General features: G+C 34.9%; 1 protein-coding gene across 3 annotated transcripts; it reads left to right on the plus strand.

The window, feature by feature from the left end:
• Positions 1-1,208: 1,208 nt before the first annotated feature.
• LOC136224112 (uncharacterized) lies at positions 1,209-10,909 on the plus strand. 3 transcript variants are annotated; one of them, XM_066012365.1, is made up of 7 exons: positions 1,209-1,636; positions 3,736-4,088; positions 5,282-5,434; positions 6,463-6,555; positions 7,024-7,082; positions 9,168-9,261; positions 10,601-10,907. In XM_066012365.1, the coding sequence occupies exons 1-7, from the start codon at positions 1,252-1,254 to the stop codon at positions 10,820-10,822; spliced, it is 1,359 nt and encodes a 452-aa protein (XP_065868437.1). In that variant the 5' UTR covers positions 1,209-1,251; the 3' UTR covers positions 10,823-10,907. The 3 variants fall into 3 exon arrangements, with proteins under 3 accessions (XP_065868437.1, XP_065868439.1, XP_065868438.1); XM_066012367.1 differs by having other exon boundaries at positions 10,591-10,809; XM_066012366.1 differs by lacking the exon at positions 6,463-6,555 and having other exon boundaries at positions 10,601-10,909.
• The last annotated feature ends 5,644 nt before the right edge of the window (positions 10,910-16,553 follow it).

A 16,553-nucleotide genomic window follows, 5' to 3' on the forward strand; every position in this document is an offset into this window, starting at 1 on the left:
ACTAAACAATGTGTTAGGTAAAAACTAGGGGACTAATAAATTATTTACCCTTAATTTTTGGGTGAAATTCATTTGATCTCTTTACTTATTTGATTATATCCTAACTAATTTTAATACGGTTCAATCAGCTATTAGATTTATTAAACGGTATAAAGTGTAAAAATATTTTAACGTTTATTATTAGAAATAATTTTATCTTAACGTTTAAAATGTACAATTTTATCTCTAATATTGAAAGCTAAAAGCAATTTTATCTTCACAGTTACGAAGTTTAGATAATTTTAGAAATAATTCATCAAATGGTCTTTTTGATTATGAATCTTGGCATTTACACTTCATATGTGAATCATTTTATCACTAATTAGTGACAGATCATATATATATGATTAGATGTGAAAAAAATAAAAAAAATATACTGTCTATTTTACGAGTTGGACAAATAAAATTCAAAATATTTCGCCGAATTAATAAATATTAACATCAAATTCTATTATTAAATCACAGAAATATAATTTTTTTTTTTAAAACCAACTGATATACAATTGGTGCAGAATAAAGAATAAAATATCTGTATTTTATAATAATATCTGAAATTGACCAAATTTATCAATGTTAGGAATAAAATTACTTTTCACTATCCATATTACAAATAAAATTACATTATTTTAGATATTATGAATAAAATTGCTCGTGACGATGGTAAAGGTTAGAGCATCTTTTGCACTTTATCCCTTATTAAAACATTGTTAACTATCATATTGGCCCTGTTTGGCAAAAAGCGTTTTGGGATAAAAAGAGCGTTTTTGACCAACTTTAGCTGTTTGATCACTGAAACCGCTGATTGGAGTGTTTGGTGGAGAGAGATTTGAAAGAGCGTTTTGGGATGAAAACGCTAATTTTGAAAAAGCTCATTTTAGGAGCTTTTTCAATTAGCGTTTTGGGATATTAAAATTAATGGAATTTTTTAACCCCAATAAATAGACTCTCTCTTTTCCTGCGCTAAAATTAATGCCCTTATTCGTCTTTTTGCACAAACAGCTATTATCAATCAGCTAATTTTTACCACAAACAGGACCATTATCTAATTTAACGGTAATCAAATCAGCTAATGTAATCAGCTAATAGCTCATGTAATCTGCTAACAGCTAACGGCTAATTACAAACAGGGCCATTATCTAATTTAACGGTAATTCAGAATATCAAAACCATGAGGCCAATAGTTCAGCTCACAAAACAAACAAACCCATTTCAATGGCTTCACTTCATCATCTTCAAAATTGCTGGCTTTCTCCTTCTCTAACCCATAAGCCTTCTACTACTACTCTCTTCCCATCGAAGCCCTCTCCTTTCAGACTCTCATTCTCTCTCAATCCATCCGATTCCGATGCCGATTCCGCAAAACCTACTTCGCAGAACCCGCCTGCATCCGACCCGGTTCCTGTTGACCCAGTTAAGCTCGCGTTTGAGAAAGCTAAAGCGTACAAGAAATTGAGTCAAACGAGCAATAAAAAGGGAACTGGTTTGAAATCTAATGAGGATTCGGGTGTTGATGCAATTGGGAATAGTGTGAAAGATAAGGAAGCGAAGGTGTTCAATAATGGCGGCTTCAAGGTTGCTACTGGAACCGAAAATTCAGGTACCTTTTTTTCCAATTGTGTGAATTGGGGCTTTTTTTCCTAATTTTATTTCAGTAGCATTTTCGAATTATCTGATTCTCAATAAAATCATTTTCACTTGAGCACTGACACGTGGCTCCACCTAGTATTCGTGTGATTTTAGTAAGCTAGGTAACAGCTATGAGTGTAAATGAGCCGAACCCAGTCGAACCTAAGCTGATTTGGTATTGATTCATTAATATTTCGAGCCCCGAACTTTGATTGAATCTGATTGGTATTCTAACTAGCTGTGATCAAATTCATCATCTATACATAGAATAACTAGTTTAGAAAACAAAAATGACTGGTAATATATCCATATGAGTTTAAAAGAGAAATACAACATGTGTTGTTGCCGAGATTCAAAAACAGTAGACGGTATTTGTGGTCGGAAAACACAAACTCAGAGAAAAAATTCAGACAATGAAATATATATTAAAGTTTGTAATGTATTTTGCTATTTATCAAAACCTTCTAGGTAAATACATGTCCAAGCTTTTCTGTGCCATTTTTTTATAGGTTAAATCTTACGTCAGTTGTGAATTGCGATGAAAACTAAAAATAAGTAATAAAAAAATAATTTAAAGCAACAAAAAAAATATATATAGTAATTAAAAGTAATGAAGTCTGTTCACGAGCTTTCGAACCGAACCTGAAGAAGTTTGGGCTCAACTCGTTAGTGTTCGAACTCATCCAGAAGTCGAGTCGAGTCCTATTGAGCAGAACTTTGATTGAGATTTTACCGAGCTGAGTTCGAATAATTTGCGAACTACCAAAGCTTGTTTACACTCTTAGTGGCAGTCCCATATCATTTAAATGGTAATCAAATGTCGTTTCATTCAAATGTGTATTGTCAATTTTTTTAGTATCTTTTTCTCTTGAAATCGTTGAAATAAAATTTAAAATTGAATGATTTTATTGTCACAAATTGAAATCGAGTTACCATTTTAAGACAACCATACAAATTCTTTAACCCGTGATTGAGAAGTGGAGATTTCATTAGAAGGTCTCCGTGTCCATACCCGTTTCCATGTCCTTTCTGCAACATAGCACATAAGTCATTAGGGAATAGAGTGTAAAATTAGCTCAATGGTTATTGGGGACGACATATTTAGATTCCACTTATGAAACCGTGGAATGTTAGGACTAACTTTTCATAGATTGAGTAATTTTATACCGATCCAACATAATATCATTTCCCATTAGTTTGGTTTCATGTTTGCACCATCTAAGTTTCGTTATCATCCACGTGTAAACGAAATTAGTGTTAATATTGCACGGTTTTATATATGAAGTGAAGTCTAAATCTGTTCTCCTCTAGTAACTACGGACATGATTTATACCTTATGTGGTGTAATGTGAAACCAAATTGACATGAATTAACTTTTCTTAGATTTGTTGCTAATGGAGTTTGGAATTGCTGAGGCATCCCACACACAATCGTAGATCTTATTTTAGTCTCCAACACAGGCCCATACCATTATGTGTTTTTAATTCCACAAATTAATGAGGTTTCCAGGACTCGAACGGTCGACCGTTTGTTCCAAAAGGCTCTGATACTGTATCATGGAACCGATTTGACTAAAAGCTCAAGCTTATAGTTAAGGCCCAATCATAGATCTTATATTAATCTCACATCTTAAAGTATGTGTTTCTCCATTTCGTGTCTTTCAAGAAACCAATTGAACTAAAAGTTTAAGCTAATAGTTAAGCCCAATTCATATTAATATCTGATACACCCCACGCCAATGCCACTGAGTTTGAACCGTGCACAACATAGACCCATAATACATTGTCCTGCAATTTAATCAACAAATGAGGTTGCCAGCATCTGAATTCTTGATCACTTGGTAAAAAAAGCTCTGAACCATATCATGGAACCAATTGAATTAAAAGTTTAAGCTGATAGTTGATGCCTAATTCATACTAATATCTGTCAGTGACAGTGTCTGTTTTTGTTTGAAGGCTATTTTACGAAGGTTATGTTTTAGAAATAATGTTTCCCATATCTGTTTCTGTGTCCGTATTTGTGCAACATAGATCTGCTGTCTACTGACATGTGGGTATGAATTTGTTTTAGGATCAAAGGGAGGGGGAATGGGGAATTCAGGAAGTGGTTCAATGGTGGATAAAAATGCAGCAAGTAAGAAAGAAAAGTTTTCAGTTTCAAGCATTGATTTCATGGGACTGAATTTTTCGGATAAGAAGATGGGAAGAAGAGGACTACCACCTGGTTTGATGCCTCCAATGGACACTTTTTCGGTAGGGGACTTGCCTGAGGTGGAGATAATCGTTGGAGACTCGAGCAATTTCGATGATCCAACAATTTCCCCTTCTAAACCCGGACAAGAAGAAGAAGATAATCCTGATCTTTACAAGCCAAAGGTTTCTACATGGGGTGTCTTTCCTAGACCTGGAAATATTTCCAAGACGGTAAGCATTAATTTCATTCCATTTCGTTAATTTTCTTGACAATCTGCTTTTGATTTGATAGTTTTTCTCAGAAAATGTTGCTTGTTGATTCTGCAAGTGTTGTTCTTAGCTAAGTTTGTTCGGGATAAATGTTGGTCACTGAATTTTTATGGTTGTCTCAAAATGGTCACTCAATTTCAATTTGTATCAATAAAACCATTCAATTTTGAATTTTGTCTTAATAAATTCACTCCGACAACTTCAAAAGCAAAATACACCCGGAAAAAGTGATGTGACTGCCACATCAACAATAGTCAACCTTCTGCTGATCCAAACAACATGTGGCTGCCACCTAGAATTAAAGTTGTTTAGAACCATATTTATGGAACCACGTCTTTTATTTTTCAAAATCCCAATTTCCGGAGATTTCTCTGTTTAAAAATTTACTTTGTCTCTCCTAACCTAGCAACACCTAAATGACCTCAAAACGAAAACTTTGAAGAATTGAAGTTGCTTAAAAATATCATCAATTCTTGGAATTTTCGATTTTTAGGTCATCAACTGTCATTTTGAGGCGTGAATGGAAATTTATTGCATAATATTAGAAAATGTAAAGTTGAGTGACTTTTACGTTACGTTTTGAAATTTAGTTGCTATATCGTGAAATTCAGTTACCATGGATATAATTTACCCGCAAAATAATATAACGAAAAGATTTTAGGGTCGGGTTTGGATTAACAAGTTGACCCGAGACACGACCTGAATATGTCATGTCATTTTTAGAATAACAGCCTTAAATTTGTTATGAAACAATACTTTTGCAGTTTACTTAGCAGCAACTAGAAATAACCTGTAATGTAAAATACAATACAGTGTTCATTGTGGACCATTCTTTCACGGAAAGGCAGGGACAAATTCAGGGGGTTGGGGGGGGCTTGATTGAGCATCTATTGGTGGCCGAAAAACGCCAAAAATTCTATGGAAACTGTGAACTGTGTTTTAATTTTTTTATGTAAAGCACTAAAAGAATATCAATTCAGCACCCATAAATCACAATAAGCACCCCCTCTCAGTGAATTCTGGATCCTGTCACTGACGAAAAGAAAAGGGAAATATTGAAGTTGAAGACCTGATTGTTAATAGAACTTTTCAATCTTTAAAGTTTTCTGGTTTTAGAATTAATCTGATTCTATCTATCTTGTTTGAATGTTTAGTTTGGTGGCGGAAAAACAATTCGGCCTGGAGATGTTCTTCAAACAGAAGAAGAACGAGCTGCTAAAGATGAGAAAACAAAGCAACTAGTTGCAGCATATAAGAAAAGAATGGGGTTAAACATTGATCCAAAGCTGAAATCTGAGTGTGAAGAGGTACATTTTTACTTCATACGGTGCTAAATCTATCTAGTCAATTTCCTTCATCCACCCCTTTTGATTTCTTATATCAATATAACCTAGCAAGCAAACTACGTATATTATTATTATTTAATCTATGTGCAAAAATCTGGCTTATGTGTGGTTTTCAGTGACTGTTATTACCAAAATATGAAAAAAAACTACACTACAGAAGAAATCAAATGCAAAGATGATTTTGATGTTAAGAAATTAGGTTTTGTGGCATTAGTGTTCCTTTGGTGATACTTGGAGGACACACTGCCAGTGGAGAATACAAATTGTTCGGTGGGGGAGCTGATTTTGCACGTGCTCTGTAATTTTTTTTTTTTTTTTTTGACTAAATTGAACTTGTTCAAATTTTTTCCATATATATACGTGTTATAATCAGCGTGGTGCAACGGTAAACGTTGTTGTCGTGTGACCAAGAGGTCACGGGTTCGAGTTTTAGGAGCGGCCTCTTGCCAAATAAATTGGAAGGGGAAGGCTTGCCCCCAGTACACCCTTGTGGTGGGACCCCTCCCCGGACCCTCGCTCAGCGGGGACGCGTAGTGCGACCGGGCCGCCCTTTTTCAAAATTAAGCTATGTTGTGTTTAAAATTCTTAATATGCAAAAAAAAAATTGTCTAATTGAAAAAACTGGATTTAGAGACGGCCTAATAGGCAAAAAAAAAAAAAAAAAAAAGAAATTTGGATTTAAAAAGGCCTAGCAGGTCAAAAAAATTACAATTTTGGATTTAGGGCCTAACAAGATCTGGGTCAATTTTGATGTGCTAATTCAGCAGCGGATCATTATTCCTGGAAAACAGGGGGCCGGAACCACCACTACCTCAAATTTCGTGGAGACAGGGGGCCGAAACTACTCGTGATCATGGTGGTTCCGGCGACCGCAGGGGGGCGGGCCCCTGTCTCTGCCCCTCCACACTGCGGTTGTCATAAACTCCATATATATAGGAGGAAAAATTTCCAGACCTTTTTCCTAATTCAGGTCATTCTCTGATTTATAGGCTTTGAAGGATGGTGACTCCTTCATGGATTCTGGAATGCTTAAGGAAGCACTACCCTATTATCAGAAGGTTATGGATAAGTTGCCATTTCAGGTACTTTCAAGGAAAAGCAAAAATCATATTCACCAGAATTCTGATGTTCTGCTTAATGAGTCAAGATGCAGTAGTTTCTGATATTAAGTAGGAGTAACAATTTCTCACAACACGATTTATAGAGACAACTAGACTTACACGACACAATTATAATTTTTCTAGGATTTATATCGTATATAATGTATCATATGGAACATATATAGGAGATAACACGATTTTGATACAAAACCCGACCTAGTAGTAAGTTAAGCTTATACGTTGCTTCTTTTGTCAATGCCTATATTGTGCGAAAACTCTTATTCATTAGTGTTTTTACGTTTCGTCTCAATTTCCATTTCAGCCGTTTCTAGTTATATTTTTTTACAAATAACGTTTCCTAGTATTCGTTTCCTTTTCCATTTCGGTTGCAACATTGGTGAATGCAGAAGCTAGCTGATAGTTTGATATCTACCCTATTTGTTTCTGCAGAGTGAACTTCATGGATTAGCTGCTTTGCAGTGGTCTATCTGTCTAGATTCACTTAGCAGGTATATTATATGGGAAATTATTAGAAGCACCCGTTTTCCATGTTAAATGGAGGACCTTCGACCCACACATATTATAAGAGGTCCCACTATTTTATTTATTCAGTGAGGTTATAATACACGTCCAAATGTGAATTAAGGGGTCCTCCAAGTGACATAGAAGACCGGGTGCTTAATACAAGAACTCATATTAATATTTATGCTAAAATCGAGTACTTTTTCTTACGTGGCAATTGTATACGTGGCAATTGTTTACCACCTGGTAACATGACTTGACTCCACAAATTTAGTGGATTAGTATTTTATTAAATAGTTAAGGGGTAAATTAGAGTCATGGCCACTGTACTTTGACTCACTGGTATGGGTAGAAAACTTCAAAATGTAACATGAAAGTCAATTAACTTTATTCTTTTTAATATTATAGCTACTAAACTTCAATTAGTGCTTCAAAATTGACGTGTTCAATAATTAAAGTTATTGTAAACCACATCTACCATGGAACACATTTTTATTTTCCAAAATTTTTGGAGCTTTCTCCCTTAACCAAACAACACCTAAATGACTTCAAAATGAAAATTTTGAAGAATTAAAGCTGCTTAGAATGTCATAAATTCATTGAACTTTATGTTTTGAGGCGTCAATTGAAATTTGATGGCCATAATGTTAGACGGTGATTGAAAGACGGACGTGGGGGAGATCCGGGCTTGGTACGGGAAAAAGGGATCAAGATCGGGAAATTGAAAGGTTGAGTGACTTTTATGTTATGTTTTGAAGTTTAGTAGTCATACTGTGAAAATGAGTAAAGTTCAATGGCCATGGATGTAATTTACCCAATAGGTAAGAGCTCATTTTTGGATTGAAACGGAATTTACACTTAAATTTTTGGGTTAGTGTTGACCTAATTAATTCGAAAATCACACAAATATTTAAAATTATGATTATATTTTTCTAATGTTTTACATGTCATCTTTGTCATCTGCGAACACAATCAGACCTCTTATATTTTTACTGGGTAATCTATACCCATGGCTGCTGAAATTGACCCCTTCATATACTTCAAAATCTAACATAAAAGTCAGTCAATTTTACACTTTTTAACATAAAAGCCACTCAATCTTGACAACTCTAATAGCAGGGGAATGCACTGTTGATCACTTAACTTACATAGTTGTCTCATGCTCACTCAACTTCAACTTATCTCAATAAAACCACTCAACTTTGAGTTTTGTATCAATTAGGTACTCCGGCAATTTCAGTGGTTAAAACACATCAGAATGATGCCATGGCTCATGAGTCAACTCAGATTTCTGATCGAAACGACACGAGCCAGCAACGTGTCGGTTATTTTTGTGAAAAAAATCAGGTTTGATTTTTTTTCATACAATTAACTGACTTGTGGTTGCCAGGTAACACATATGTGGATTCCATGTGTCGTTTCGGTCAGAGACTGAGTTGACTTATGTTGATTTGTCACTCATGCCATCGTTCTGATCATTTTAATCTATGAAATCACCGGAGTAATCTAATTGAGACAAAACTCAGAGTTCATGTAAGTTCAGTAACCAGTGGTGCATTTAACCTCTGATAGCAGGTAACTCTCTATTGTAAAGCTGATTTTGGAAAACTGAAAACGTGGTTCCATGATAAAAGTGGTACTAAACAACTTTAATTCTTACACTTTTTCATTTTGAGGTCGTAAAACGTCGTTTTGAAGTCATTTACTTTTATAAGGTGCCATAGTGTTAATAAAACTAAAGTCAGAGTTGCTTTTATGTTAAGTTTTGAAATATTGTAGCTATAATGTTAGTAGAGGTAAAATTCAGTGGTTATAGATATAGTTACCCTATTTTTATATGTCATCCTTAATAGAGATAGTAAAAAGTACAGATGAGCTGTTGACACATTACACGAACCCAACATAAGTTAATCTTTTAGACGGTCAGAGTTAATCTGCTACATTTTTCAATGTCACTTGTTAACAAATGTAGTAAAATTACATGTCACTAGCGAACACAACATGAAAACGACCTGACCCAAAAACGCATTTTTTCCTATTTGCTATGTAGTAAAAGTTCCAATCCTTGACAGGGGAAACGAGGCTCGAGCAATGTATGAGAAACTTCAGTCCCATTCAAAGCCTAAAGTGAGCAAGAGTGCAAGGCAATTTGTGTTCAGTTTCCAGGTAACTCGCTATGAATTTTTACAGAATGGATAGTCATTCTGAAGAATTTAGACATATCGAATGATATAATTCGAAGTGGGATAATTTATAAAACTCTCTCTATCGTTACGTACAAAGTTTCACCTCTAACGTTATAAATGATATAATTAAGGGCCAAGGTTGGACCAATTTCAGACATCATATAAAAACCCTGAAGATGTTGCTCATGTGTTCGGCTCCAGTTACAAATCAGTTGGTTCATAAAGCAAGAATTTTGCATTGTTGTGATTTCAGAATAAATTTTCGGGTGGTAGGTCTTTAAGCTCGACAAAGTATTTGATTTTTTTCTTTCTGGCTAAATACATCGGACGTCCTGAATTTGGCCCAAAAAACGGCTCCCGTGAATGTTAGAATAGTCTCATTAGTCTTCGGAACTTACTTTAAGTGACCTATTATCCCCTGTACATTAGAAATGCCTCATTAGTGTCTTGAACTTAGTTAAAGTGACCCATTAGCCCTCTAAACTTGCTTAAAGTGACCTATTGCTCGCCGAACTTAGTTAAAGTGATACACGCTTTGATTTGCACAAATCTTCTCTGATTCCACCACGTAGCAATAAGGGGTTAATCATGTCCGCATTAAGCAAGTTCAGAGAGCTAATGCCACATTCTTAAAGTTCAGAAGGTCAATCAGTCTTTTGGGCTAAGTTTAAGGGGGTCTAATGTTTCAACCTTTTTTTCCGTACACAATACATGATAAGAATCCGAACAAGGTGAGACTCACAAGATCCAAATTCATACACTTGTCTTCAGTCTGTAACTAATGAGTGATAACATAGTGTACGTGTGAAATGCAATAACAAGATTCATGACTGCTGTATATTTTGTTCGCGAGCTGCTATCAAACTACTCATTTATTTGTTCACGAGCTTCGCTCGCGAGCATCTCGTTAATTCTGTCCATAAACTTTACTCATGAACAACTCATTAATTATTTTCATTGATTATGTTCATTTGAAATTCATCAACACAAAACTACTTAATTTTACATTTCACCTTTTATAGAAAAACGAATCAAAGCTTGTTCATGAACATTATAATTGAATTTGTGCATGAACCTATAATTGAGCCTGCTCGCGAGCTTTAAGACGAGTTTCACCGTGTTCATGCTCTCATTTATCAATCGAGCTGAATATAGTCAAGTTTTTATCATGTTAGGGTTAAAATTGTTTGGTAGTCAATTGTATCATTTTATTGTGTTACTGTTAAAATTGTTCTTAATTGGCAATAATAAGAGTATTTTTTGTACCTTATCCCGTTAGTAATGCGAAAGGAAATCATTGAAATCTTAGTACATGACAGGCCATGGAAAGGCTGAAGGTTACAGGCTCAAATTTCTTGCCAGAAAGCACAGATTATCAAAACTATTTTGATGCATTCATTGAAGACAAAATCAATTATTCTCTAGGAGAGACTCAAAGTGAAGAGGGTACATTCAAACAAGCCCTCCCTTACATATTTTTTCTTGCTTCTCCCATTTTTATTGTTGTGTTCATTGCTATACAAGGAGGAAACACAAATTAGAAACTCTGTGATCTATGTAAATAATGAACTATACATATTTTTTTTTGGATTAATGAACAATTTTATCCATAGACTTGTCTAGTAGAGTCAAATGGCTTAATACATCTTATAATTCTATGTACTTGTCCGGAAAAGTCAACTTGAAACATCGGGTTTACCGCTGAACTCGCTAAAAGTGACCTATTAACTTTTTTGAACTTGTTTACAGTAATCTATTGGTCACGTGAACTTGCTTATAATGATACAAACTTCAACTTGATCGAAGTCTTCTATTGCTTGGATGGGTTGATAGTATGGACCCGTTTGTTTTAACCTATGTTGCCCGGACACGGACACGCGACACGGTATCCGACACGGATACGGGAAACGTCATTTCTATAAAACACAGGACACGAATACGTGGGGGATACGTGTAAATAATAAAAATATTGGGGCACATTTATAAATATTAAAAATATATTTTTATATATGATTTTTTGTAATATAACTAAATAAATACATATAAACGAAATTATAAAACTCTTAATGACATTAATTCCCATGTCCTTTGGAGTTTCTAGCTCTTCAAATATTTGAGGAAATTCAATCGATGACGTAGGCTAGGAAATAAGAATCGATGCCCTTTGAAGTTGAATCGATGTCCTTTGAAGTTGAACAGATATCTGAGGAAATTCAATCGATGACCTAGGCTAGGAAATAAGAATTGATGTCCTTTGAAGTTGAACAGATGATAAGCAGAAGAAGAAATCATTCAAAAAATTCAATCGATGACTGTCCTTTGGAGTTGAACAGACGCGGGTAAGTCTTACCCCCTTTCTCCCAAAAATTCTTCCAACGTCATTGTCTTCTACAACATCAATTTGAAGAATCAGATTTTTTTTTCCCTGGGACACGCGTATCCTTCACTGAGCGTGTCCAACTTTCGGATATTACGGACACGGCCTCGACACCGTGTCCCAGGCGTTTCCGGCCGTGTCCGTGTCGGAACCGTATCGGACACGCGATACGTGAGGGTTGCGGCGTGTCCGTGCTTCAGAGGTTTTAACTGCTGTTTCTGTTTCCTGAAAAGACTGTTTTTCCAAAAAGCAGGAATTCTCTGCTTTTATAAAAAACTACTTTTCAGTTACAAAAGGCAAACATGATATGTTTAACCAAAGATTTAAAAGTTTCATTTTCAAAGTGTAAAGGCAAACAAGAGGTCGAGAAAGAGCATCCAAACACCCCCTATGTTTCCAAAATATTGGGCGGCTGTTGATATTATATTTATGAAGTTTGCTCGTAAATAGCTCTTTAGTTGTGTACATAAACAAGTTCACAAGCAAAGTTCGTGAATAAATAAACTAGATGCTTACAAATACTGTCTATTGCTCATTTATTATGTTAGTGAATAAACGCACCTAATAGCAAATAAAATAATATTAAGTTTAGATATTTGTGAACTAACATAAAGCTATATAGTTTTCTACAAAATTAAAATTTGTTTATAAATGTTCTAATCGAGTATGCTCGCGAGCTTTCGAGCCGAGCTTTGAACTGCTTAAACTCGGTTCTTTTACGAATCGAATGAATAAATCGTGCTTACGAATAGTTTATTTATGAATCGAGCCGAATTGAGTCAATCACCGAACCGCTCATGAGCAGCTCAGCTCATTTACACCCCTATCTAAGTTACTGTTATTTGCTAAGAGAAAGAAGAAATAGATGGTCGTAAAGAAGAGAGAAAGTATGTTTCGTGTTCTCCTTATATATATTGATGTTTTCATCATTACTTGGTGGGATTCACAATGTCTACTCTTGTCTTTATGGGGAGCTGTAACCTGTGCTTACGTGTATTGTGCATCTGGTCTTCCATATCATTCGGAGGACGGTCAATTCACATTTGGACACGTGTATTGTGATGCTACGTAATAAATAAAATAGTGGGACCTTTTATAATATGTGTGAATCCATGTTACATATGTCAAAATATGTTTAAAAGGTCTTCCATTTGATATGGAAAACCGGATGCTTCTAACATTTTGCCGTAGCGTGTGCTTGTGTATGCTTAGATTAGCAGCTTAATCCATTTAAAGTACACTATCTCATATTTGTAGCTAGGGCTGTAAACGAGCCGAGCTTTGGTCTGTTCAAACTCGGCTCGCTATAAAATTAACGAGCTCGAGTCCGAGCCGAGCTTAATATAAAATTAACGAGCCAAGCCCGAGCCGAGCTTTGGCTTGCTCAATGAGCTTGTTTTGAGCTTTAAAATCCTCTTTAGACTTGATTCATTAAGAAAATTATCTAATCATGAATTGTTTGTGAGTAAATCGTTAATTATATTTGTGAAGTTTGCTCGCAAATAACTCTTTAATTGTGTACATAAACAAGCTCACAAGCAAAGTTCGTGAATAAATAAACAAGATGCTTACAAATAGTTCGTCTATTACTCATTTATTATGTTTGTTAATGAACTCATCTAATAGCAAATGAAATAATAGTAAGTTTAGATATTTGTGAACTAACACAAAACTATATAGTTTTCTACAAAACTAAAATTTGTTCATAAATTTTCTAATCGAGTCTGCTCGCGAGCTTTCGAGCCGAGTTTTGGCCTGTTTAAGCTCGGCTCGTTTACGAACCGAGCCAGTAAATTATGTTCACGAACGGCTCGTTTACAAATCGAGCCGAATCGAACCGAGCTTTTATCGTACCGATCACCGAACTGCTCATGAGCGGCTCGACTCATTTACAACCCTATTTGTAGCATGTCCAATCACGGTTGAGTTGATAGACCATGTGAAAGTAAGCCTTAGGAGTATCATTGGTCCACGTGGAATCCACGCAGATCATAATTTGAGCAATTTGGGTCCAAAGCCCAACCACGTGAAATGTGCAGCATAAAGCATTTGGGCCCAAAGTCCAACTACGACCTGTTGGATAGAGCGGGCTGCATAAATCCAAGGGGCCTGAGGCACAAAAAGGGCGCTTCCGCCGCCCTAGAAACCATTCATGGCCACTAAACTTTATCCATTTAATATTGTGGTCACTGAACTTCAATTCTTAACGGTATAACTACTAAATTTCATATTTTTTTAACACCGATGGCTATTCAACACCTCAAAATGACCATTGACGGTCTAAAAATAAATTTTTTGAAGAGTTAATGATATTCTAAGAAACTTTAATTCTTGAAATTTTCGTTTTGAGATCATTTAAGTGTTGTTTGGTTAGGAGAAAGTAAATTTTTAGAGAGAGAAAGCTCCAAAAAAGGTTATTTTGGAAAATAAAAAATGTGCTTTCAAATTAAATGTCGTTCTGAGCAACTTTAATTCTTGAATATTTTTATTTTGAGGCCGTTAATGGTCATTTTGAGGAGTTAGTTAAAGTTGAGTGACCACCGGTGTTAAAAAATGTAAAATTCAGTGACCGTACCGTTAAGAATTGAAGTTCAATGAGCATAATTTTAAAATGGATAAAGTTCAGTGGCCATGGATGTAATTTACCCTAACTAATGTTTTTCGCTTTACTAAAAAAATAAAGATTTCAAAATTAAAATGAGTATTGATAACTCAAAATTGAAAAAGTTAAAAACTTTATGGTATTTTAACCAATTTTAATTCTGCAACTTTTTATTTTTAATTTTAGGGTAATTAATTTATTAGTCCCTATATTTTGACAAAACACACTGTTTAGTCCATGTATTTTCAAAAATACATGGTAAGGTCCCTAACCTTTTTCTCAGTGAATTTTTTAGTCCTTCAGTCTGTTTGTTAGATTTTTTACCGTTTATGACTTCGGAAATGACTAAATTACTCTTTACCATTTACCTTCAAACTTCAGAAGAGGAAATCCAATTTAGAAAAATAAACTATTTGTATGGAGAATAAGAAAAAGAACAGACCCAATGCTTACGAATTTGAACGATTAAGAGAAAATCAAGAAGAAGAACATTCAAAGTTAATTTCAGATACATTAGAGTTTAAAGGAAAATGAAAATAAAGAAAAAGAAGAACACAAATCCAATTTGACTAACAGAATCTTCATGAGAATCTAACGGCAGGGACTAAACAGTTCACCGAGAAAAACGTTAAGGACTAAACAGTTCAATGAGAAAAATGTTAGAGACTTTACTGTGTGTTTTTTAAAATATAGGGACTAAACAGTGTGTTTTGTCAAAATATAGGGACTAATAAATTAATTACCCTTAATTTTAAGATCATTTAGATGTTGTTTGGATAAATTACACTTGTACCCACTAAATTTTATACATTTTAATATTATGGCCACTGAACTTTACACTTTTTAACACCATTGGCCACTCAACGCCTCAAAACGATCGTTGACGGCCTCAAAGTAAAAAATTCGAAGAGTTAATGATATTATAAGGAACTTTAATTCTTGAAAATTTTCGTTTTTAGGTCATTTAGGTGTTGTTTGGTTAGGAGAGAGAAAGTGATATTTTAGAGAGAGAAAGCTCCAAAAAGGTGATTTTGGAAAATAAAAAATATGGTTTCATGGTAAATATCGTTCTAAACAACTTTAATTCTTGAGTATTTTTATTTTGGGGTCGTTAACGGTTATTTTGATGAGTTAATTTAAGTTGAGTGGCAACCGATATTAAAAAGTGTAAAATTCAATGACTATACCATTAAGAATTGAAGTTAAGTGGCCATAATGTGTTTTTAATTCCAAAAATTAACGAAGTTGTCAGGATTGAAACCCTCAACCGTTTGGTCCGAGAGGGTCTAATACCATGTTATGGAACCAATTGAACTAAGGGGACGTTTGGTTCACATGGGGTAAGGGAAACTAAAGGAAAGGAAATGAATAAGCATTAATTTCCCTATGTGTTTGGATATGTTTTAGGAAAGGGCAGGGGCGGATCCAGCCTAGGGCTCGGGGGGCTCCGGCCCCCCCGGACGCCAGCTCCACCCTTGAGTAAAATTTGCTCGGTAGTTGATAGACCCCTAATTATATTATATTAATGCGTGTTTGTAAAGTTATAACAATATGTTGAGGTGGTTGGGTTGGTTAAGGAGCTTGTTTTAATGTAAAAGGTCATGGGTTCAAACCTCTTTTAAACTTTTTTTTCAAACATAATTTTTAAGCAATTAATGTTGGATTTATAAAATATTAAATATCTCTACTTCTTTTAGGCCTAATACTTTTAATTTTTTAGCATTCAACACACCAAAACGATGAAAATGTAGGTGTCTTAGTTTAGGAAATCAACATTGGACATATAGAAAATTAAATAAGTTTTACGCTTTTTACTTTGGCCAAAATGAAATAGTTTTATCATACTAGAGGCTAAAAAAAATTTGCCCAGCCCTGACGGGCTGAACTTTAAAAAATTACCGCAAATTACATAACTAAAATTTAACCCCCCAAACCTCAAATCCTAGATCCGCCACTGGGAAAGGGAATGGGGTAAAGGGAATCCAATTCCCTACAGAGCATGAGGTAATGAGCTTAACCTAAAGTGGGGTAAACCCATAATCTAAAATGGGTAAAGGAAATGTGTTTTTTTTAAACAAACAAGAACAAATGGAATGAAACCCTCCCATTCTCATTCCCATTCCTAAAGACCCTGAACCAAACGCCTCCTTAAAGCTCAAGCTGATAGTTAAGGTCAATCATAGATCTTATGATAATCTCTAATAATGGACTACCGCACGTGTAAAATTGGCTCCCACAACAAACTAATCCTATATTTGCCACTAATTACATGTATTAGAAATTCATCTTACTA

Source organism: Euphorbia lathyris, chromosome 3 (assembly GCF_963576675.1).
Source record: "Euphorbia lathyris chromosome 3, ddEupLath1.1, whole genome shotgun sequence".
Lineage (NCBI taxonomy): Eukaryota > Viridiplantae > Streptophyta > Magnoliopsida > Malpighiales > Euphorbiaceae > Euphorbia > Euphorbia lathyris.

Excerpts from the sequence above, each read along its gene's own strand:
- LOC136224112 (XM_066012365.1), top strand. The coding sequence starts at position 1,252 with ATGGCTTCACTTCATCATCTTCAAAATTGCTGGCTTTCTCCTTCTCTA. Across the intron at positions 6,556-7,023 it reads TGGATAAGTTGCCATTTCAG|AGTGAACTTCATGGATTAGC; the intron begins GTACTTTCAAGG and ends TTGTTTCTGCAG. Across the intron at positions 7,083-9,167 it reads TGTCTAGATTCACTTAGCAG|GGGAAACGAGGCTCGAGCAA; the intron begins GTATATTATATG and ends AATCCTTGACAG.